Consider the following 23,051-nt stretch of genomic DNA (forward strand, 5'->3'; position numbering starts at 1 on the left):
GCAGACTCCAGAGCATCCTTCTGGGTCCTAAGGAAAAGGGAAATGTGAGGGGCAGGAAGAGCAAAGAAGGAAGAGATGGCAAAGAAATAAGAGTTGCTGCAGGAGAAAGACTATTCTCTATGCCATGGGTACAAGCGCTAGACAACTTTTTTAAATAGGAAGTTTCTTATCTACTTCCTCTCGCCCTTTTTTCCTTCACTCGGCATCCCTTTTCTTGGGCCCCCACGATTCCCATCTCCTGTTTCTAAGGCCATGACTATACACCTGATCCAAACTTTAATCCCCACACTTCCTCCCATTTGAGGGTCTATGCTCCAAAATTGCCTGACTCCTCCTCCTCTCTAGTTAGAACCCAAGCCTTCAGTTTAGCCTGTTGGTTTAATGCTGGAGGAAAACACCCTGATTGAGAGAGGCTGTGTGGTACGGTGATGAAGAGTGAGAGCTGAAATCAAAGTGCTATAATGATTAGCCATCTAAACCTGGACAAGGTCCCAAACATCTCTGGGCCTCAGGTTGAATATCTGTAAAATGGGGATGATAATCACAGCGTCAACCTCATTTACTTGTCACAAAGATTAAACAAACTCATATATGAAATGGACTTACAACAGTAGTTGGCACAAAGCAAACCTATGAAAGCATTTGATATCATTTAACAGATTCATAAGGTGGTTAAAACATCTGATATCTTCTCTTCACACTCCCACGGTTATCCAAATTTATTTTAAAAGAGGATACATATTAATTCCAATTAATCATAAGTAGTAAAAAATTTCAGTTCCTGTAATCAATGAAGTAGAAAAAGTCAGGTCCCGTGTAGGGGAAAGACTCTATGTAGCTGATAATGGGAGGGGAGATAGAGAAGCAGATATTTTAAGCATGAGAGATAACATATGACAGGCATTGTGTATAAGTTGAATGCTTAATCCGTGAAATGCAAAAACACTTGTAAATATTTTTTTTCATTTTTCAGATACTTCTTTCTACTTCTAACCTTATTCTCTCTAAAAATTCGTTAGTATTTTTTTGCCCAACAGCTTCCAGGGAAACTGAGGGACTATGTTGCCAGCTGCAGTGGGATAGAGAATCTGTGGAGGCTCTTTACACTCTCTGTTATGTATAAGAGGACCCCGAGAGAAGAGAGGTCAGGGGCTTTAAGCTACTCAGCCACTTCAGCCTCTGTGTTCAGTGGTAAGTAAAACAAGTCTAATATAAATAAAGCAAACCAAAGTGATGGTTTCTGTAAATGCTGACCATCTGTGAGGAGAGGGGGAAAGAGAGGGGCCAGGCGCAGGAGCTGAACGTCTAGAATAGAGATCACCTAGCCAGCCTGACACGACATTTTGTAGCAGCACAGTGAAGAGCGTTCAGCGCTCTTTATATCTGGATAAAATAACAAGCTTCCGCAATGACCATAACTTGCCAAATTTCACTTAAATCGGGATTAGCCATTTATCTTTATTCTAAAAAATTTCTCCAGAGTTCCCTGTGACATTTTCTGAGAGGCAATAAAATGAAAAAATCTTACTTATGCTCAACTTAGATTATAATCATCACTTCCCTTATGCACAAGAAACACAGATGGTTTTTTCTCTCCACAATCATGCCCACTGAAGGGTCTCTCCTTTGCAAAAGCTGCTGTGTGTCCCTCTATTTCTGCATAATTTTTATTTAATTTGACTCAATAATGAACCACATCAATCTGAGCCATTTTTCCTATACTAAAGATTCTAGATCTCTCACTCAAATGTTTTCTTCATTTTTTTAAAAATCTATGCCATCTATAACACTAGTCTGAATGACTTGAGGAGAATTGGTGAGTAATTTTCTATTAAGGTTCAGAAAAAAACTAAATTTAATGAGACTAAGAGGATAGATCTTAGTATATAAATTAATATTTTGTCAATTCCAGTCTAACTGTAATCAAAACATCTACCCTCATTGCATATCCATCTTAGTTTGAGTCCTTGGATTTTGCATATCAATCAATAAGTGGTGAATAATGGTGGTAGTGGTGGTGGTGATATTTACAATCACATTATAATCCCATCAAAAGGAAGAGGAACACAATTTAATTATAATATAACAGAAGTTCATCTCACCATTCTAAATACTGTCAAATCTAGCAAAAATCTCAAGTCTTGGCTAGTCAGCACAAAGCAAACTGGAGTTCTGGTACTAGAGAGTTACATAAATTAAAAAGTCAAGTCCAAATCAGATTGCCAAAGTCTATTTTGATTTTAGCTTGAATTATCCTGTTGTCTATCTATACTGATCAAATTAACAGGAGCCATGCCAAATTTCCACTTGACTTAGTGCCATGTCCACATAGCCTATGACTCTGGAAACATAGCTTTGTCATATCTAAAGTCCTTTTTTAGTGAAAGTTGCCCTGGGCAGCAACACTGGGGACATGACCAGGAAACCAAGAGGTCCCCATTGTGAATCCGGGGAGCTTGCTCTCACCACTCTGATTCAAGTCCCGGAAGCTGGAACTGTGGTTGGATCAGGACTCAGAATAATCCCAAAGTTCCAGGAATCATTTCAACGACAGTCAGGAAAATTCTTCTGAAGCTTTTATAAGTTTGGCTGCAAAATTTTCTCTCTCTTGGGAAAGAGGTAGGCTTGATTATAAAAATTGTTTTAAGAGCATGATTCAGTAAGCCTCATATGGAAATAAACTAAGACCGGGGGACGGCCCCGTGGCTTAGCGGTTAAGTGCGCGCACTCCGCTGCTGGCAGCCCCGGTTCCGATCCCCGTCGCACACCGACGCACTGCTTCTCCGGCCATGCTGAGGCCGCGTCCCACATACAGCAACTAGAAGGATGTGCATCTATGACATACAACTATCTACTGGGGCTTTGGGGAAAAAAGGGGAGGAGGATTGGCAATAGATGTTAGCTCAGAGCCGGTCTTCCTCAGCAAAAAGAGGAGGATTAGCATGGATGTTAGCTCAGGGCTGATCTTCCTCACAAAACAACAAAAAAGAAAGAAAGAAACTAAGACCAATAAAATGAGAACGAGCAACTATTTATTTATTCAGAGCTTGCTATAGCAAGGGAGTCAGCCACCATCACTTGTGTTTTGGTGGAGACTCAAAGGCAGGCAGAGAAGTTGGAAAGCTTCATAGTGGAATAAAGGGAAGGCATCAGCTGTGCCCTGATTGGAGGTGTTGGTCTGGGGAAGCTGGAGGTGGCTCACTAGAAGCTGGGCATCCTATGTGAACCAAGGAAGCACATTTGGCTTTCTCTGGTTGGTCCTAAGGTGGAAGTGGAGACAAATATTAGAGAAGCTGTCAGTTATTAATCAAGTCCTGGCCAATTTGGGCCAATTGTTACAAAATGTATTGTTTAGCTTCCTGGATTATTACTGGAGACATCAGTCTGACTTCCTACAAGTCTGATTTATATCAGGCTGGCTTCCTGGGCTGTTTACTGTAGAGGAGGAAGGATAACCCGGGCAGTCTGTTGCAGGTTGCGAGTCAGAATTCTACTTTTATATATGGTCCGGCCATTGTATTTTTGTATATTCAGTCTCTCACTCTGAACATATTTTCCCAAAAGGAATATATCTGTACATATTTCAACACAGTAAAAGAAGGTAAAGGAACATGTAATTTTACAAAATTTCATGAAAATTCCATGTCCAAAATTATACTTGCTGGTCATTTTAATGTTTCTATTAGAGAATAAGGAAGGTACATGGGAGGAAATCCGTTCCCTGGGATCTCAAGTGAGGTAAAAAAAATTTCAATAATGTTTATATTAGTTTTATTATTGCTAAGCTGCAGCAAAAAAGAGACCCAAAAGTACAGTGGCTCAAACAAAATAGAAGTGTCTCTATCACATAACACTCCAGAGATTGGTAGGTGATCCAACATAGATCATCATCATCATCAATCTTTCTATCATCAATCTTTCTATTTATCCACCTAAGATGGGACTTCTGCTTTCAAAGCCATTCATGACTCAGGTTCATTCATTGTTATTGTTCATTCCATGTTTTGCTCTTATAGGTTCTTGTAGGTTGTTTCCCTCACCTATGTGGTCATGGCTGGCTCACCATCTGTGTTCTAGCCCATGGAAACAGGGCTAGAGGCAAAGCAGCTTTGTTTAAGAATATGGTGTGGAAGTTCTACTCACATTCACATCCCATTGGACATAACATGGCCACGTGGGTAAAGGAGAGCTTGAGAAATATTGTGTCCAGCTGCACTGCCAACTTGACTGAAGAGAATCCATAAAAAAAGGTAGAATGGTAAAATAAATATGAGAAACATTAGCATTCTCTGCCACAGATATCGTAATAGCTATGCATTTCATAACAACGCTGAGAAAGTTATGAAAGAACACAGAACCCCTCCCCCTCTTTGAAGCATGATCTTGTCAAGCCCATGAGGCTTGGTAATGGATTGCAGGCAAATCCACACCTACCTGCTTCTTCATCTTGAGGGTTCCAAAATTTCTCAGGCATTTGATATAGAAAGCTTACCAGAAGAGGGCTGAGAAGCAGAGTAGATCATATCCAAATATTGTTTAATGCTTTATTGAGTAGTATAAAGAAAACAGTAGAAAAATCTTACTTGTTCTCTGTCCTCTGGTGTCCTGAAAATTAATTCAGACCTAGCAAAGAGAAGAGAGGCTTGCCAGATTTTGACAAGGTCCTAAATTATACCTTTCTTAGGTATTCTAACTTCTTCTTTTCTCCTTGGTGTCTAAAAATCAAATAATAACCAGTCTAATAAATTTTGGAGAACTTTAAAAACACAAATATAAAAGATACAAAGCACTACTCATAGTTACATCAAAGAATTTGGATGGTTTCAATCTGACTAATGAATTATTGGATTCCCACTTAAGCACCAGACCTCTAGAATTATGATTGTCCCAGGATTAAGAATGTTATACCCATACTGTTTACGTTTGCCTACCCATCAAGTATAACCACCTTTACATCTATGGTCCTAGAGTGGTTTTCGCCTTTCTGTTAAGTGATGTATAGAATATATCTCATTGCAGTGCACACATGGACATGGGTGAGAGATCCAAATGCCAAGGTGTAGAATAAAACCCTGATCCTCAGTGCTTTAGGAAAGAATCTATTCTGGGAGGGAGAGTTACAACAGGTCAGTACTCTGGGCCTCACATGGATAAGAGGCCTCAAGTTTAGACTTTTGAAATTATCTCCAACTGGAATCAAGCATATGGATATTTTATTTGTATATGTGTTTTAGATTCGTAAATTTGTTCAAATAAAACAATTTTTGTATCTTTGACTTTTGTTTCATTTTCAGCTCCCTAGGAACCACAAATGTTTATGGGTGGAAGATCTTAAGATCTCCTAAGCATAATGGAACCCCTTCCCTGTCACCCCCCATGAAGAGTGAAGTGTGCAGAGGCAATGTGATTTACCCCATCTCTTCTAAAACATTCTCTCTGAACCACTTTCAAAAAAGATAGGTAGCAGTCACGTTGTGTTTGGAGAAAGTTGAAGTTAGAAAAAGATCCGGTAATGCTGTACTAGAAGGAAAGGGTTTACTTGAAATTTTAAAAATAATTTTTTAAAATATTCACCTTTGAGACAAGTTTAAAATATCACATTGCTTTTATCCTTTGTAGCTCTTGCAAAATATATTGATTCTTATCTTTTTTCATATTACTCTGGAAAACAGAAGGGCCATAAATATTGGCATTAATGAGAGTTCTCTGAACCGAGGGCAGAGATTTAACATCTTTGAAAAGAGGATTAGTTGAACTGCAGAATGCCAGTAGGCAGCATCCATTATCTACCACAGGGAGCAAGCAAACTCCAAGCTCAAGTGTGTTTCAAGAACATGTCATTTTTCTGATTTAACTCTTTCTTCTCTATGTATTCTCTCAGAGACCTGCCAGGCCTGCTTTGGGAACTAAAACCTCCCTCTTGCATCCTTTTTCTCAGGAATAGGGTATCTCCTATTCCAATACAAGACCAAGGATTCCTAGGGCAGTCATTCCTGCAAGAAAAGTGAAGTGATAGCAGTAATGATTAATGAATTTTAAGACAAAATTGAAAGAAGTAAACAATATATTCAAGGAAATCTGAAATCAGGACAGAAGTAAAGAAATACTATCTCAAATTCTTGTGTGGCTAACAGAACTTTTAAATATTCCACAGGAGTAATCTCAGGATAACTACACAGCAGAGGGAAGGGAAGATTTTATGTTCAAGATTAAAAGTTCTGGAAACCAGATAAGGAGCATGACAAAGAGGATGGTATACACAAGAGATACAAACATGATTTTACAAAGTAAAAAGAAAGAAATAAAAAGGAAAAGAAGGAGGGAGGAAGACAGGGAGGGAATAAGAAAGGCAAGAAAGGAGGAAGGAAGGTACATGAAGGAGCAACACTTTCAAATAATCCTGGAAGCACACACCCAGATCAATAGCTTTCATATTTTCGGGGCTTCGCATGTGAAGCCAGGACTCCTGTCTTTACAGGTAGATAAAAACTCTGGCCTTGTTTTCTAGGCACCACTTTTGTTTATTCCAAAGTGACAGAATTCATTCAACACTCCCTGTGTTATGATGTTGAATAGGATAGCAATGTTGAATTCTAGTTTAGTACAAAAAAATGAGGTTGGAGGCGGAATTGGTGGTGATGCGCATGCCGTGGGGATTCCATCATCTCTTGGTTCTTCTTGTGATGGGACACATATGCAAGATGACTGACCAAGGTGAAAAATTCAGTCTATAGTCGTGGTTGGGTGAATCTGTGTGAAGATAGATGATCTCTGTAGCTATCTGTCCCTTTGGTTCATACACTGACATTGAACTGGGAGTTTCCTTCCTATAATGAAGCTATGATGGAGGAGGCAGGAATAGAGAAATTATCATTTCAGAAACAAACTCCTCTTCCTTATGTGCATTAGAACAGTGATTCCCAACTTGGGATGACACAAGGGAGAGAGGTCTAGGAGAATTACCTGGAGAGCTTTTTACAGTTGTACATTTTTACCATTACCTACAGAAACTGCTTCTAACCCCCTAAAACTCTTAGAGATCAACTTCCTTTTGTACGACTGCATTAAGACAGAGCACACTAAAGAAAACTGCAAAACACAAGACTCATAGCAAGAATCCTTCTTCTTTCTGTTTTAAAAATACAAAAAAAAAATGAAAACATGCATTAACTATACTAGCTATTATAGAAAAAAGTGCTATAATTTAGTCAAGGAGCTCTCTATCTAGCTGCACAGTAGAATCCCCCAGGGAGCTTTTAAAATATGCTCATGCTCAGGCTCCATTCCAAACTAATTTAATCAAATCTCTGGGGAGTGAGCTCATCTCCTATAGTTTTTTAAAACTCCTAGGTTATTCTAATATCCTGGCAATAAGAGGCAATGTTGAGAACCACTGAATTAGAGCAACTAAATAGCATAAGGAAATCAGCAGTTGATCAAAAATCTGATCTAAATTTTAGTCTCAGCTCTGCTTTGAATTGGATTTGTGGCTCTTAGTAAGTTATCTAAGCTCTTGGATTCTTCGTTTTCTCAAAGTTACAACGAGAGAACTGGATTAGATCATTCAACAAACATATTTTTTCTAAAGGTACATCAGACACACATCTTAACATGCCTTAAAGACTCCCTACCCCCTTCACTGTTTTGGGTCAAGTCTGCTCCTCTCATCTTCCCCTTCTTCACTTCAGCCCTAGTGAATCTAGTTTAGCTCCTTGACCACCTGCAAGATCTCGTTTGCCTCCCAGTCTTCACACATTGTAACCTCTCCTTAGGAGACATTCTGGGCCCTCTCTCTCCTCACTCAACCCAGTCAATATCCTCTATCTAACCACATATACTTTTGACTTAAGGGTGTTCTTGGTGTCATAAGAGTCCTTAAAAAGGCAGAAGATGAACATTGTTGGACCCCAGCACAGCAAAATAATGCAATCATGTAATAAGGAATACTCAGAGCTAGAAATTCCAAAAATTTAGATTCCACCACCAAGTCCTGCTCTAGTTAGAAAGCTGACCAAACACAACCCAGAAACTTCAATAGCTTAACCTCTTTAAGTCCGTTACCCCCTTATCTGACTTGTAAAGTCATCTCCAGAGTGAAAGGCAATCATAGATGAGAAAGCACTTTAAAAGATTTTTAAATAGGAGCATAAAATATCATTAACACGTAGTGGAGGATATAAGATTGAATGCAGATCTTTCCAGGCTATGCTTTGCAAGCAATTCTGGCAGCCATGAATTTCCCTAGGTGAATGAATCTTTCATACGAAGAGTCTTTTGAGACACGACCATGAGGTCAATTTTGAGATAGAATTTGATAAAAAGTTTGAATTGTCCATATTATTGCCATTCCCAACAACTATTGCTTCTGAAAGGTCATTTTGGGAAAGGTCAGGAAATGGAAATACACGCATCAGAAGAGACTGAAAACAGGATCTTTTTTCCCATAAACTCTACAAATGAGTACTTTAAGGTCCCAGTGAGAGAAGACCTTTAAACTCACTCCGCCTTCTGCATTGGGATAATAACTGTGGGAAGGAGCGGAAGTGCAGATCATATTTTAAAGAGACAATGGGGGCTGCAGGGGCAGGGAGAAGAATCTTGTTATACTTTCCCACAAGTGCTAGACAATTTCACTAGAAAAGCACGTTATCTCACCATCATGCAGACACAGGGCCAGTTCTCAGAACATTTAAGCAGTAGAAGTGTATCCTCATTCCCCCTCTCCTTTACTACCTATTTCTCCATGTACAGAGCCTCAATAGGTACAGAATGACACTGGGTTACTCCTAGCTGCTCAAGGCAGCCTATTGTGATGCCCCAACCAGCACCATCCCATGCTTCCCCAACTTACTCAGTTCTCTTGCTATTAGACCCAGCAAGACAGGAAGCATAAAGAATGTTTTTAAAAAAGTAAAATAAACGGTGTTTGTCCCAGCTAGGGTATTATGATCTGTTCATGACTAAGAAGCAGAGAAATGAAGTGCAAGTATGGGAATTCACAGGGGATATGTCGGGTGGCAGGTGGGAGGTTTGGCTTTAGATAATGGTGGGAGCTGTCCATTGTCACAGGAGAAAAAGAAGAGCATCTGCGTAGGAGCAAATGTATGGAGGAAATCTGGCAGTGGAGGGATGGCTTAGTTGTATGATGATGGGTCTGATGTCCTCGGGAAATAAGTAAGTTCTCCACAGGGAATTAGAGCGTCACTGATATTGGAGGTTAATGGAAAGAAAAAGTGTGAAAGCACCTCCGAGTTGGAAAGCAAATTTATTAGGGAACTCTAGTAAGATAGCTGGATAGTTCTGAGGCCTCACTGGAGATTTGCGTTCATAAATGCGAAGTGAGAACTGTCTGCAAATGGATGTCTCCAGACCAGCAGCCACGCTCCAGGCTGATCAGCTACAGTGTGGAGTGGGCAAATAATTGGTTTTGCCAGTTAAGTGAGATGAAAGGAAAGGTAAGAAGGGAGTTGAGGCTGATTCTAGTGAACATGATAGACCGTGGCGTGTAAGCTGGGCAAGGAGAAACGTGAGAAGGAGGAAACCCTAGTAAATAAAGAAATGTTGCAGTTAATAAAGTGGAGGTCTGCATGGGATAATAAAATGTTAGGTGGACCTATTGGAGTAAAGGAGCTAGGAAAGAAACCAGTAGCGGGAAAAGAGTAGGCTGCCTAAAATTGAGGTTCCAGAGGTGCTGTGGTTATTAATGATGACCATGTCTGCAGTAGTATTTTACAAACTTTTTAGACCACAACTCTCAGAAAGAAATTTTACGTAGATATTTAGTGCACATACATATACAAACTTTTGCAATACAATACTTATGATTAAATACACTCTCACATTTTAAATTCTATTCCAATCCCATTTTTAAATGATAGTTACTAAATTAATTTTCAGCCCCACTAATACATCACAATCTGCAATCTGAAGAACACTGGTCTAGGATATGTCCAATATAGGTAGCTAAGGTGTGATAGAACAAAATATAGAATTAAGGAAATCATGGACCTCAGAGACCAGAGTGTTGAGCTAATCATTTTCACTGGTATTGAAGTTGCCAAGAATAATGATAGAAGTAGTGGTAGAAAAGAAAACAATTAGTCAGATGTGAAAACTTTATATTAGTTAATCTTTTCAATAAAAATAAAATCATAACGAATGAGTAAATGAATAAATAAATGGATAATACATTGCCCTTTAAACGCTTTTTGCAAGTTGGCATGAATAAATACATCAAAATTAATTAATTAATTTGATGTCTATTCATTTAACAAATATTTCAGCGCTTTCTGTGGGTTAGGAACTGTGCTAGTCTCTGGGTGGTTATATATTATGGGGAAAAAAGACTTGATTTCTACTTTCATGTAGTTTGTAATCTAGTGCAGGATAAAGACATTGAACAAATAATCACACAATAAATATAGAGTTACAACTTGTGATAAGAGCAGTAGGGTGCTAAGAGAGACAACGTGGATTAGGGTAAGTATCTGGGAAGTCCTCTTTGAAGAAATGATGTTTTACCTGAATCCCAAAAGATGCGTAAGAGATGGCCATATGACAAATCATTTATCTTTCTGCACCTTACCTTCTTTATCTATGAAATGAGAGAGTTAAGATAATAGAATCTCGGGATGGAATGAAGCCTTAAAATCCATCTGGTCCAACAACTCTTCTGATTCTTGAATCCTTTCTCAAATATCTCTGCTCAAGTCAATATCATGGCAAACCTGCTCCCTTTCAAGGGCAGTTAGTGAAAAATTTTGTAATTATTATTTTAGATATTTTCTCACACATTAATTCATTCAGTTCTTACAACCACCCTATGAGAAGTAATCTTCTCTAATTTACAGAGCAGAAAATAAATGGAGTTAGCCTTGATACACAATGGTGCTAGTAACCACCATCTCTGGAACTCGTCCTTTGAGCCGTTAATAGTGGCAGGATTTTTCTCTGATGTACCAACATATGCACAGCAGCTGGCTAGGTTGAAGGAGCAGTTACAGGGTCATGGGACAATATCTTTGAGTAAACATCTGGCCCTGATCCAGCATGAAATCACATCCATGACCTCATTTGCATCATGTTCTGGCTAAATCTAGCCAAATGCTAGATGTTTCATTTCCAATTTGCCCTCATTATTTGTAATCAATCAACCCCTATTGAGTGTCACCAGGCACTAAGCCTGGGAATAAAGAGATGGGGTTATACTCCTGCCCACTTTCAAGTGCTTGCAAATTAATGGGGGGAAAAGAAAACTAAACAGAAGTTTCCACACCAAGCATGTGAGAAGTGCAGACCAAAGCAAGTAGAGGTTGCTGAGGAAGCAGAGAGAAGGAGCATGTACACACTTTCCTAACTCTAGGGGCAAAGACAGACTTTTACATTCTTTTAAACACTTGCTACCTTTTGATAAACATTCACGTTTCAAGTTTCTCCCACAAAAACACCTTTTCTAAGAAACTCCCGTAGGAGCACACCTCTGTTGAGAATTGCAGTATTTTGTATTCTTACCAGCATTTGCTTTTCATAATGTGAATTACACAAACAATAGAATTTTTGTCTTTTTCCAAATTAAAAAAATAGTTGATTAGATTGAATATACTTTTTAAACTATCTAACCCACCATCGTCCCATATCTTTCACACAAGATTCCGCTCAGGTTCCTTGGCAGGAGGATCTCATGTGTCCCCTGACTAACTGCACCTCCTGGAGAAGCACTGGGCTTGGAGGATGTCAGAGAAATAGCAAGAGGAGAAATAGGAACACTGAGCATTTAGACCAGTGATTCTCAACCTCTACTGCTCCTTAGGGGTTTCAGGAGCGCATCTGAAATATTCTAATGTCCTCCCCAACAACACACTAAATTAAATCAGTGTGGTGGGGTGATGGGTGCCCAGGATAGAGGCACTGGATTTTTTTTTAACATCCTTGCTTATTTCAATGTGCAGGCAGGGTTGAAAACCACTGATAGAAATATAAGCCTATTTTTTTTCTCTTCAATTGGTTCTTGGAATTTTCCCAGTGGTGCTTGGACTCTCCCGATTGATTCATCTTGGGGGAGGGTACTCATTTCTACTCACCAGCGCTCATTGCCCCATTGATAAACAATTGCAATCACCTTATATCCGATCTTATGGTAAGTCTCTCTACCTGCACTAGGTTATACACTTATTCATTCATTCAGTACAGCAGTTAACAATTCAACATCATTGAGCACCCACTCTATGTTCAAAGCAGTGCTAAGAGCACACAATGATGAAAGTCACAGCCACTGCCCTTGGGGACTTTCAGTTCAAGAGGAAAGGCAAACAGTCTAACAGCAGGATCAAACTCTGATAGAACTCGAGAAGTATGTACAGGCACTAGACTTACTGCAGTAAGGAATAACTTGACAAAGGTTAACTGATGTCTCAGAAAAGTGAAAGCAAGTGAAGATAGAGGATTTCAAGACCTGGGCTCAGTGCCTTTAAGGTGGGCCTAGGAAGGCAGGGAACTAGATGGGAATGGGCAGAGTTGATGATGTAAGTGTGGACTGGTTTTGAAGCCAATCTAGATGATGAAGTCTTAGATAGATACTGGGAAGACAGTCTATCAATAAACAGATATCTGTTGAGTACCTTCTAGTGTCAGATGCTGTTCTAAGGGAGAAGACTGCTTGTACTCAAGGAACTTATCTATTTTTAGATACCTTATGAAGAAAAATATTGAGTAATGTGATAGAGGGTGACTGTGTTGATGAGGTGGTCTACTTCAGCTAGGAGATTAAAAAAGGCCTCCATGTTCTTTGAAGAAAGGGACCAAAATTATGCATTTTTTATGACACATGCAAGATTCTTGACACTGAAAAACAGTGAGTAAATAAATGAACAAATAGGTACTCACGTTGTTACTGTAGAAAATGTACCTTGAGCGGTTTTCATACAAAAGCTTTTACATGACCTTTAAAAGTCATCTTGATGGAAGTTTTAAAAGGTAAAGTTGGGTTCAGAATAAATTGTTAATTTATAAATATGATTGTTAATATAATTATATAATTAATATAGTTAATATAATTATATATTATATAATTAAATATAATTATTAAGAAAAAATATGCAGTTACAATTTTTCAGTCAAAAATTAGATGCAGAAATGAGATTTTGTGTCTGAGAAGTCATTGTTGGGGCCTTTTACAGGAGGCTTATCTTGTTGATAGAGAGGTAAGATAAATTGTTCCTGAAAACAATTAAAATTATACAATATTTAATATATTCTCCCAAAACTGATGCAATTTATACTCTCTCTCTCAGGTTTACACTAAAAATTAATAGTCTCTTCTTCACAGAGCAATAACTCATTACCTCAGCTGCTTTTTCTAGCCAAAGGGAAGAATGGTAGGACAATTACATTTTCCCAAAAATAAAACATGGTGAAAAATGTGTCCTTGTGTTTGCATGGAAAAATTACCTGGACAAACGACCTCAGAATTAAAGAAGCTGGCTTCAATTATCTGAATGCTAACAATCTTCCAACCCCTAAAAAAAAATCTGTTTAACTCTACCAATTCTTTCTTCAACTCCTTCCTTATAATACGCTTTTAAAGAAAAATATATAGATATAATTATTGAATAATAACTATGTGCCAGGCACGATACTAAACACTTTATGTTAATTATCTCATTTCATTCCCTCAATAGCCCTAACGAGTAGGTATTATTTTATCCCCTATTACATGTAAGAAAACTGAAGCTCAATGAAATTACCACATATGCCTGAATGTAAGAAAACCTAGAATATAAAATGATCTTTCAATATCCAAATGAAAACACAAGCACAATAAAAATGAGAGTAAGAGCCTGAGTGAATATACATATACTAATAAGAATGTAAATTTTAAAGTTGAATATGCACATTTTAATATTTTTTTACATATTTATTTTAAATCACATGCACTGTAAATCAGTGCATTATATTAAAAGTATTACTTTTTTCCACCCCCAAATTTCATGAAATAATTTTATTCAAACTCATCACATGCCTCTTAACATCAAAATGTTATTGGTTACTGGAACCACTTTTCTGAAACAAGTAACAGTTCTCCAGAAACACTATCCGTATGAATCAAAGTTCTCCAGAGAACCAATAGGAGAGAGATAGATGATAGATGGATGGATAGATAGATAGATAGATAGGTAGATAGATAGATAGACAGACAGATGATAGAGATTTATTATAAGGAATTGGCTCATGCTATCATGAAGGCTGGTAAACCCAAAATCTGCAGGGTGGGCGGATGGTATGGGACGCCCAGGGAGAGCAGATGTTCCAGTTGGAAGGACATCAGGCAGAAGAGCCAATGTTGCAGATAAAGTCTGAAGGCAGTCAGCTGAAGAATTCTGTCTTACCTGGAGAAGGATCAGTCTTTTTGTTCTATTCAAGCTTTCAACTGACTGGATGAGGCCCACCCACGTTATGAAGGACAATCTAATTTACTCTACCGATTAAAATGTTAGTGTAATCTGACGTTAGATTTTACCAATTTAAATGTTCATCTCATGCAAAAACACCCTTGCAGAAACACCCACAAAACTGTTTGACCAAATATCTGGGCACCCCATGGCCCAGTCAGGTTGACACATAGAATTCACCATTCCACCCTCTTAACCTCTAAGTTGTTTGAGATACAGCACTTTTTGACTATGTGTGTTACATAGTCACAATAAATTTTATTTCAAGGCTAAAAATACACTTCTGTAATTATATTACTTTTTTCTATTTAAATGTATGTATATGTTTGTGATCTCCACAAGATAACTACTTAGGGTAGTATTTTTAAGCAATAGTCTCAAACTTGGTTGCGTGTGGAAATGGCCTGGGAAGTTTTTTAAAAAATACTGATGTCTCCTTTCAGCCCCAGAGATTCTGATTCAATTGATGTGGAGTGGGGCCTGGGCATGGGAATTTTAAAAGCCCACCAGATGATTCCAATCACTGTTTTAAAAGTGATCTTTAAAAGAACTTTTTTTACATCTACCACCTGCCATTATGAGGTTACCCCTAAGGTCATATCTCATCCAAATATGAGCCGTTTCTTTACCCCCTCTTTTGCCACTTCCATTGGGTGAACTCCATAAGCTTCCTAAACTGGCATTGATTGAGATCACTTGGGGTGAAATGTGCCTCAATCCAACAGCAGCAGAAGCACTCATACTTCTGATGCTTTGCAATCTTTGGACCCCACCAAGTTCTTAGTGAAATGGATCCTTTACCTTTACTGACTCACAGACTCTCTTGGAGTCTTCTCACCCAAGGCCTATCAGGCCAAGACGCCAGGCAGTATCACAGTTTATTTATCCATTAATCTACTGAAGGACATCTTGGTTGCTTCCTTGTTTGGGCAATTATGTGTAAAGCTGCTATAAACATCCATGTGCAGGCTTTGTGTGGACATAAGTTCTCAGATCCTTTGGGTAAATACCAAGGACTGTGATTCCTGAGTTATAAGTTAACAGTATGTTTAGTTTTATAAGAAAATGCCAACTGTCTTCCAAAGTGGCTGTACCATTTAGCATTTCCACCAGCAGTGAGTGAAAGTTCCTCTTACTCCATATCCTCACCAGCATTTGGTGTTTTCAATGTTTCAGATTTTGGCCATTCTAGTAGGTGTGTAGTGGCATCTCATTGTTTTCATTTGCATTTTCCTTATGACATATGATGTTGAAAATCTTTTCCTATGCTTATTTGCCATCTGTATATCTTCTCTGGTGAGGTTTCTGGTGAGATCTTTGTCCCATTTTTTAATTGGGTATTTGTTTTCTTATTTTGAGTTTTAAAGATTTTTTATATATTTTGGATAATAGTCCTTTTCCAGATATGTGTTTTGCAAATGTTTTCTCCCAGGCTGTGGTTTGTTTTCTCATTCTCTTAACAGTGTCTTTCACAGAGCAGAACTTTTTACTTTTTATTCAGTCCACCTTATCAATTATTTCTTTAATGGATTGTGCCTTTGCTGTTGTATCTAAAAAGTCCTTGCCATATCCGAGGTCATTTAGGTTGTTTCCTATGTTATCTTCTAGCAGTTTAGTTTTGCAATCCAATTTGAGTTAATTTTTGTGAAGGGTAATTTTTGTGAAGTATCTGTTTCTAGGGACTTTTTTGCATGGGAATGTCCGCTTGCTTTAGTACCATCTGTTGAAAAGACTATCTTTGCTCCATTGTATTGCCTTTGCCTCTTTATCAAAGATCAACTGATAGTTATGTGGGTCTATTTCTGGGCTGTCTATTCTGTTCCGTTGATCTATTTGTCTATTCTTTCACCAATACCACACTGTCCTGATTACTGTAGCTTTATAGTAACTATTGAAGGTGGGTAGTGTCAGTCCTTTGACTTTATTCTTCTCCTTCAATATTGTGTTGGCTATTCTGCATCTTTCGCCTCTCCATATAAACTTTAGAATCAGTTTGTCAATATCCATAGCCCTAATGTACAGCATGCTGATTATAGTTAATAATACTGTATTATATATTTGAACGTTGCTAAGAGAGTAGATCTTAAATGTTCTCACCACAGAAAAAGAAATGATAATTATGTGATGTGATAGAGGTGTTACCTAATGCCTAATCATGTTACCTAATACCTAATCATTTTGCAATATATAAGTACATCAAATCAACACTTTAAACTTATACAATGTCATATGTCAATTATATCTCAATCTGGAAAAAAATAAAATATTTTTTGGTTGCTTTTCAGTTTTTCTCTTTATTATTGATTTTAAGCAATTTGATTATGCTCATCCTTGGTGTGGTTTTCTTCATTTTTTTGTGATTTAATTTCATTGACCTTCTTGTTCTAGTAGGAATTGGAAGTAATTATAACCATTTTTTCTTCAAACATTTTTTGTGCCAACCCCCACTGCCTGTCAGTTCTAAAATTCCAACTACAGCATGTCAGATTGTTTATTATTATTCTCTAGGCAGGACCAGCTAAATAATTTGTACGGCCCAGTGCAAAATTAAAATGAAGGATCCCCTGTTCATAAATTGTTAAGAATTTCAAGAGGCAACAGCAGAGCATTAAATCAAGTGAAGGCCCCTTCTGAATGTAGGGCCTATGTGACAGGACAGGCTGCACACCTATGAAGCCTGCCCTGCTCATATGTAATTGAGACATTTTTCATGTTATTTCAGTCTTTTTTTTTCTCATTTTTCATCTTGGATAAGTTTCTGTGGCTATGTTTTTAAGATCACTTATCTTTTCTTCTGCAGTGTCTAATCCACTGTTAAGCTCATCCAGTGAATTTTTCGTTTTGGGTATTGTATTCTTAGCTCTACCAGTACCATTTGGTTCTTTTGTGCCTCTTCCATTTCTCACTATGTTCACATATTTGCATGTTTTTAAATCCATGTCTAATAATTCTATCATCTCTGTCATTTCTTGATCTGCTTTTTTTGGCTGATTTTTCTATTCATCATAGGTCACATTTTCCTGCTTCTTTGCATGTTAATAATTTTTTTAGTAGATGCTGGACATTGTGAATGGTATGTTGTGGAGTGACTGGAATATTTTGTCTTCCTTTAAAGGATGTTGTGTTTTGTTTTGGAAGGCAATCAATTTACTGGCAAGTTAACTTGACCTTGTTGAGGCTTTGTTATAGACTTTGTCTGAGCAGATCTAGAGTAATGCTTACTCTAGGGTTGGAGTAAACAACTCCTCAAGTGTGGCCTTTCTGAAGTTTCAACTAAATGTTTGGAGTGTTCTGGCTGGTCAGGAAACCAATGTCTCTTGGTGCTGTGCCTCCTCCAGAATCTCTGTTCAGCTAAAAAAAAACCCTGTAGCTATTCTTTGCAAGACCTCCTGGAGTCATCCTGCACGTGTGCAGCTTAGCATTCAGCCAAAACTCACGGGATGTCCACAAAGATTCCTGGAGCTCCTTCTCTGCACAGAGATGGACCCTTGTCTGGGACCCGTCTTCACAAATTCTTGACATATCAGCATTCCCAAACTCTGATCTCCGTTTCCTCCACCCAGCAAGATTACTGCTTTTTAGGGTCCATTTTTTTATGCCATGCTTTGGTAAGGCAGAAAGGCAGAAAACATGAGTGAATGTCAAGCTCACCTGTGGTGTTTCCCTTCTCTCAAGGATGGCTGCTCTGCTCTATAGGTTTCTTGATGCCTGAAAACAACTACTTTGAATATTTTGTCCAATTTTATAGTTATTTACTGTAGGATGGTAAGTCCCATCTCATTACTCCAGCTAGGTCAGACCATTTCTTCTTTTTATGTGCCTTCCTCCAGCCTGAGATCACCTTCCCAAGCCTTTCCTCTTTACTTTAATAGCCCAACTCTAGTCCTTTCTGTTCTTTGACATAAATGTGCGCCTGCTCCTCAAGCTCACTTTGCTCTCTCCCTGAACACCCATAGCATGTGTTATCATTTGACAGTTATTATATGTATCGGGAACAGGAATCTTGGGAGCAAGTACAATGGTTTATAGTATTACAATTTTTTTTACAATGCCCTTCTCCAAAACGTTTCCTCAAAATTATCTACATATGACTTATAATAAATATCATTACCTGGCAAAGCAAAACACACGCTATATAACTATGAAACTGATAGTTCAAATCAGGTAAAATGTATGTAATAATTTTCATTTTCAGGGAGTATATAAACATTTGATTAGATTTAATTTATATACACAATATATGCATGTATTTTTAAACTATATTAAGGACTGAAATAAACTCCAACATGTTTGCTCAAAAGCATTATGCACCAAATTTCTAACATATTGGGGAATACCAATTTAACAAGGCTGCCAAACTGACTTGCTTTTGTTCAGTGGTCAGAATACAGATCCTCCTGCCAACTCTATGCACATATTTAACCTTCTTTAAGTGTGTAATTGACTAGTTTTGTACTGTTCCTTTTATGAATTGCACGTTTGCTCCTACAAAGCTCTACAGATAAGTAACTATTACTCACTGGGATGAATCAGAAGTTTCTTCATCCTCTACTGTCAAAACAAAATAAAGAAATAAAATGGAAGCTGAGACTCACAGAAGATGGCAACTGTCATCCATAAAATTCAGTTTTAATTATTGAATCCATCAAATTGTCTCATTATTCTCATTAATTAGCTCATTTTAAGTGCTAAAAATTTGAAATTTTCAAATTAATTATTATTAATAAAATATTACTTTTATATATTTTACCAGTTTTATATATTGGAAGTCCAGAGATCTCATTTTTCATTAAAAATATTTCCCCTTCTGAAAACCATTTTTGAAAACCACTTTAAGAAGAACAAATTTCAATGTTCAAAGAAATCCTAGATTGATTACGGCTTAAATACTTTGCTTTTCCCAAGGCCTTCCTGTATTTTTCTTTCTTGCCTTTCAGTAGTTTCCTTTCCCCCATTTCTACCTCCTGTTACATGCAGAAAAGCTACTCTTTTTTTTTTTGTGAGGAAGATCAGCCCTGAGCTAACATTCATGCTAATCCTTCTCTTTTTTTTTTTTTTTTTTTGCTGAGGAGGACCAGCTCTGAGCTAACATCTATTGCCAGTCCTCCTCCTTTTTTTTCCCCAAAGCACCAGTAGGTAGTTGTATGTCATAGTTGCACATCCTTCTAGTTGCTGTATGTGGCACTCGGCCTCAGCATGGCCGGAGAAGCGGTGCGGCGGTGCGCGCCCAGGATCCGAACCCAGGCCGCCAGTAGCAGAGCGCACACACTTAACCACTAAGCCACGGGGTGGCCCCAGAAAAGCTACTCTTAATGAAGTTTTCATAACATTCATTTCTAATAATAGCATGGATGTAACACAATTTAATTAAAATTTCCTCTATTGGTAAATAATTACTTTGTTCCCAATATTTCTTCATTATAATGAATACTATCATAGTGATATTCAAGACTATAAATTGTTTCATATTTTAGATCATTTTCTATGACAGACTCAAAGTAGTAGAGTATTGGGTAAAAATTACTACTAACTATTTCTTAAAAGACTTTTATCAAATCATTTCAGTGGATAATGAGAGCCACTCCAAACTGGAAAATAAATACGCTCTTACGTCATCTCAAACTTAATTCACAGAAGAACCTCTACCTCAGTCATAGCCGCTAACCTATTAGACATTTGTTTTGCATTCTTTCCTCCAGGAAGACTTCCCTCACCCCCATCCCTCACTCCAAGGCTGGGGTTCTGTTCCTTCGTGTGAGCCTTCAGAGCCCCCTTAAGTTTTACACTTTATAGCATTTATAACTGTTTCGTAATTACTTGTTCATACGTCTACCAAACCCCTAGATTGTACGTACCTGCCAACAGAAGCTTTGCCTTCTTCACAGATATATTCCCCAGAACCTGGAACAGTGGCTAGCACAGAGCAAGGACGCTATAATTTATGCTGAATTAATTAGTTATCTTTATTAAGGTAATGACAATATACCCTTTTCCACGTCCTTAAAATTCATAGTTTTGTGTTTTGTTTGGATTTTTGTCCTACCGGTACAGCAATGCCTAGCACACTTCATCGCACATAGACATACAAAATAATAAGTTTTGAATGCATTAATTAACTTGGTAGTTCATTGGTTTAAAAAAGAAGACACCATATTCCATAAGAAACCAAATCTAATCAGATTTACTGTTTCAGGGCCTGGGGATTAGAAAGAGATCTAGCAGTCAGGATGTACATTTGCCTACCCAATGTGTCCATTTTCCCTCCCATATCTTTTGAGAGGTGGGCAATAATCACCACCAGGCTCATAGATTCACTGGTCTGTGTGGTGCCCCTTCTTTCATGTTACTGTCTGAAGCAAGACCTGTCAGCAGGGACGAGAGCTTAGAGGTCATCATTCGGCCTTCTGCTCCGGATCCTGCAGTTCAAGCTGTGAGAGGGTTTGCAGAGCATGAATACTGACTGGCACTCCTTGGACTGTCAGTGGCCAGTGAAGTCATAGACAACGGGGAAAGAAGGGGTATAGGAAGCAGCAGGATGAGACCTGAAGGAATGCCCTTCAGCGTAACTCTCCTTTAAAATGTAGGTCTTTGACAGTTCTCTTCCTTCGTAGTTATATTTAAAACAGCTAAAGTAATGTCAGTGACTAGCAGAATGCAAATAAACTTCAATGGAGAGGGCAATTGGAAAAGAGCTAAGTTGACTTAAGTCAGGATCCTCTTCATTCTGACTCCAACACAATTTCTCAAGTTTATTGCTCTCTGCAACCCTAGCATGCTCTGTTCTCCAGGCACTTCAGTAAGTATTCAGGATTTAAGCACAAATAAGACATGGACGCTGTGTGAAGAGAGATCTCCTGTGGGAAAAGCAGACTAATTTAGTTTACAGACTGCCCTGCCCACCATTACCCACCTCATCACCCCTAAGGTAGGGCATTATAAGGTACACTGTGTGAGTTATGTTTCCAGAATCAGGAAGGAAAGAGTGGTTGGTAGATGTGTTAGAGATAAATTCTTCTCTCTCAGATTTGTTCTTTATTAACTCTGTATTGGCATCAGCTCCCCTTGGGGTAACCTCTTAAAAGCTAATGTATTTTGATTTTTAAAGCAGTGCTAAAAACCACAAAGGCCTGTGAACATACAATTGTGTTAAGAAAAAAATCTAAGAGTTCTTATTTTTTGTCTGTTGGACACGTGAGGAGGCAGCATGGTTTTATAGGGAGGAAAAAAGAAAAATAGGTGGAAGGAAAGACAGAAGGAAGGAAGGAAGGAAGGAAGGAAGGAAGGAAGGAAGGAAAGGAGGAAGGAAAGAATACATTCACATTGAAATGCCTGCATTTCTGGCCTGAACATATCATTGTCTGTGTGACCTTAAATAAATCCTTTATTCTTCTTAGTTTCAGTTTCCTCATATATAAAATTATATGGTTAGACTAGATGATCGGTATGTTTTCTTCCAGTTCATTTTAACTTTACTTTGGAAGAGAATTTACTGAGTTACAATTAAGACAATATGACACACAAAGCTCAATGACTCTTTGTTCTTGTTGTTCTGATTTATTTTGTTTTACTGTAATTTCTTAATTACAACATTTCTTTGAAAAAACATGAACGACTTGTCAAAGTCTGAGGTAAAGTTAGACGATTGTCCACTGATAAGAGATAGTACATTTGTGTGCCCCTTAATGGCCATCAGAGGAGTTATTTGAGGCCACGAATGTTTCTTCATTCAGGTGGGAGGATTGTTATCATGGTTGTTGTTGCATAAGCAACTGACATTAAAGCTCAATGTACCTCTTTCAAGATTCTGGTTAGCTTTTCAGGTAGAGGCAGGAAAGAAACCCCAGGCTCCTCCAACCAAAGTGAAACCCATCTACTCCAAAGGCATGGTGAAGTCCTTGCTAATTGAGAAGATAATTCCTTTCTCAATATGGATTTTTCTGGAATGATCCTGGAAATTTTAGTTTTCTTCCCCTGGAAGATGCACTTGCTCTAATAGGTTCTCTAGTTAAAGAGCCCAGCAGGTCCTCAAAGTCTTCCCTGGTGAGAAAATGCAAAAGTATACTCAAAACTGGAGGATCCAGGGCCACTCTTCCTTATGAGACTGGAGAATCCACTCCTTCCCACCATCTCCCACTCATGGGAAGCCTGGAAGAAAAAAGCACCACACTGATGCTTCATATTCTCGTTCAAGACTGTGTAACACAAACACAGGTGGTGTTGGGCACAGCTTTCTTATTGGAAGAGAGTAATTCCCTCAAGAGAAAGTGTGGAGTTTCAGATAGAGTTGAAGTAGCTCACTTCACCCCTCTAGACCAAAGATAGGAGATCCAGATTGAAAGTAAGGGACAGCCCATACCTATCTCCTTTCGAAGGCCCTAAGGTTTTAGACTTCTTTTAGGACTTCAGGGGTAACCCGTATTATTTAGGAATTTAGTAGTTTTGTTCCTACGTTGTAATTCCTGTTTGAAACTGCACTAATCCCTCACTACTGCGATAGTTCTGTGGCACAGTTGAATGTGCTACTCTTGGGGATACTGAAGGAGGAACTACGCTCTTCCATCTTCCCCTGGTTTCTCATGGAGATAAGGCACAAATATATCACTT

General features: G+C 38.2%; 1 protein-coding gene across 9 annotated transcripts in view; it reads right to left on the reverse strand.

The window, feature by feature from the left end:
• Positions 1-2,733: 2,733 nt before the first annotated feature.
• Positions 2,734-23,051, reverse strand: part of LOC147918094 (uncharacterized) — a 66,871-nt gene continuing 46,553 nt past the window's right edge. For 2 of the 9 annotated variants that reach the window (XM_087449057.1, XM_087449061.1), the window contains 3 exons: positions 4,584-4,623; positions 4,144-4,227; positions 2,734-3,260 (listed from right to left, as the gene is read on the reverse strand). In XM_087449057.1, coding sequence (XP_087305183.1) covers positions 3,150-3,260; positions 4,144-4,227; positions 4,584-4,623 — 235 coding nt within the window. In that variant the 3' untranslated portion in view covers positions 2,734-3,149. The other 7 variants (XR_015556383.1, XR_015556384.1, XR_015556382.1 and 4 more) reach the window with 7 other exon arrangements.

The sequence above is a fragment of the Ceratotherium simum genome, chromosome 2 (assembly GCF_057802395.1).
Source record: "Ceratotherium simum simum isolate JZ-2026a chromosome 2, ASM5780239v1, whole genome shotgun sequence".
NCBI classification, from domain to species: domain Eukaryota; kingdom Metazoa; phylum Chordata; class Mammalia; order Perissodactyla; family Rhinocerotidae; genus Ceratotherium; species Ceratotherium simum.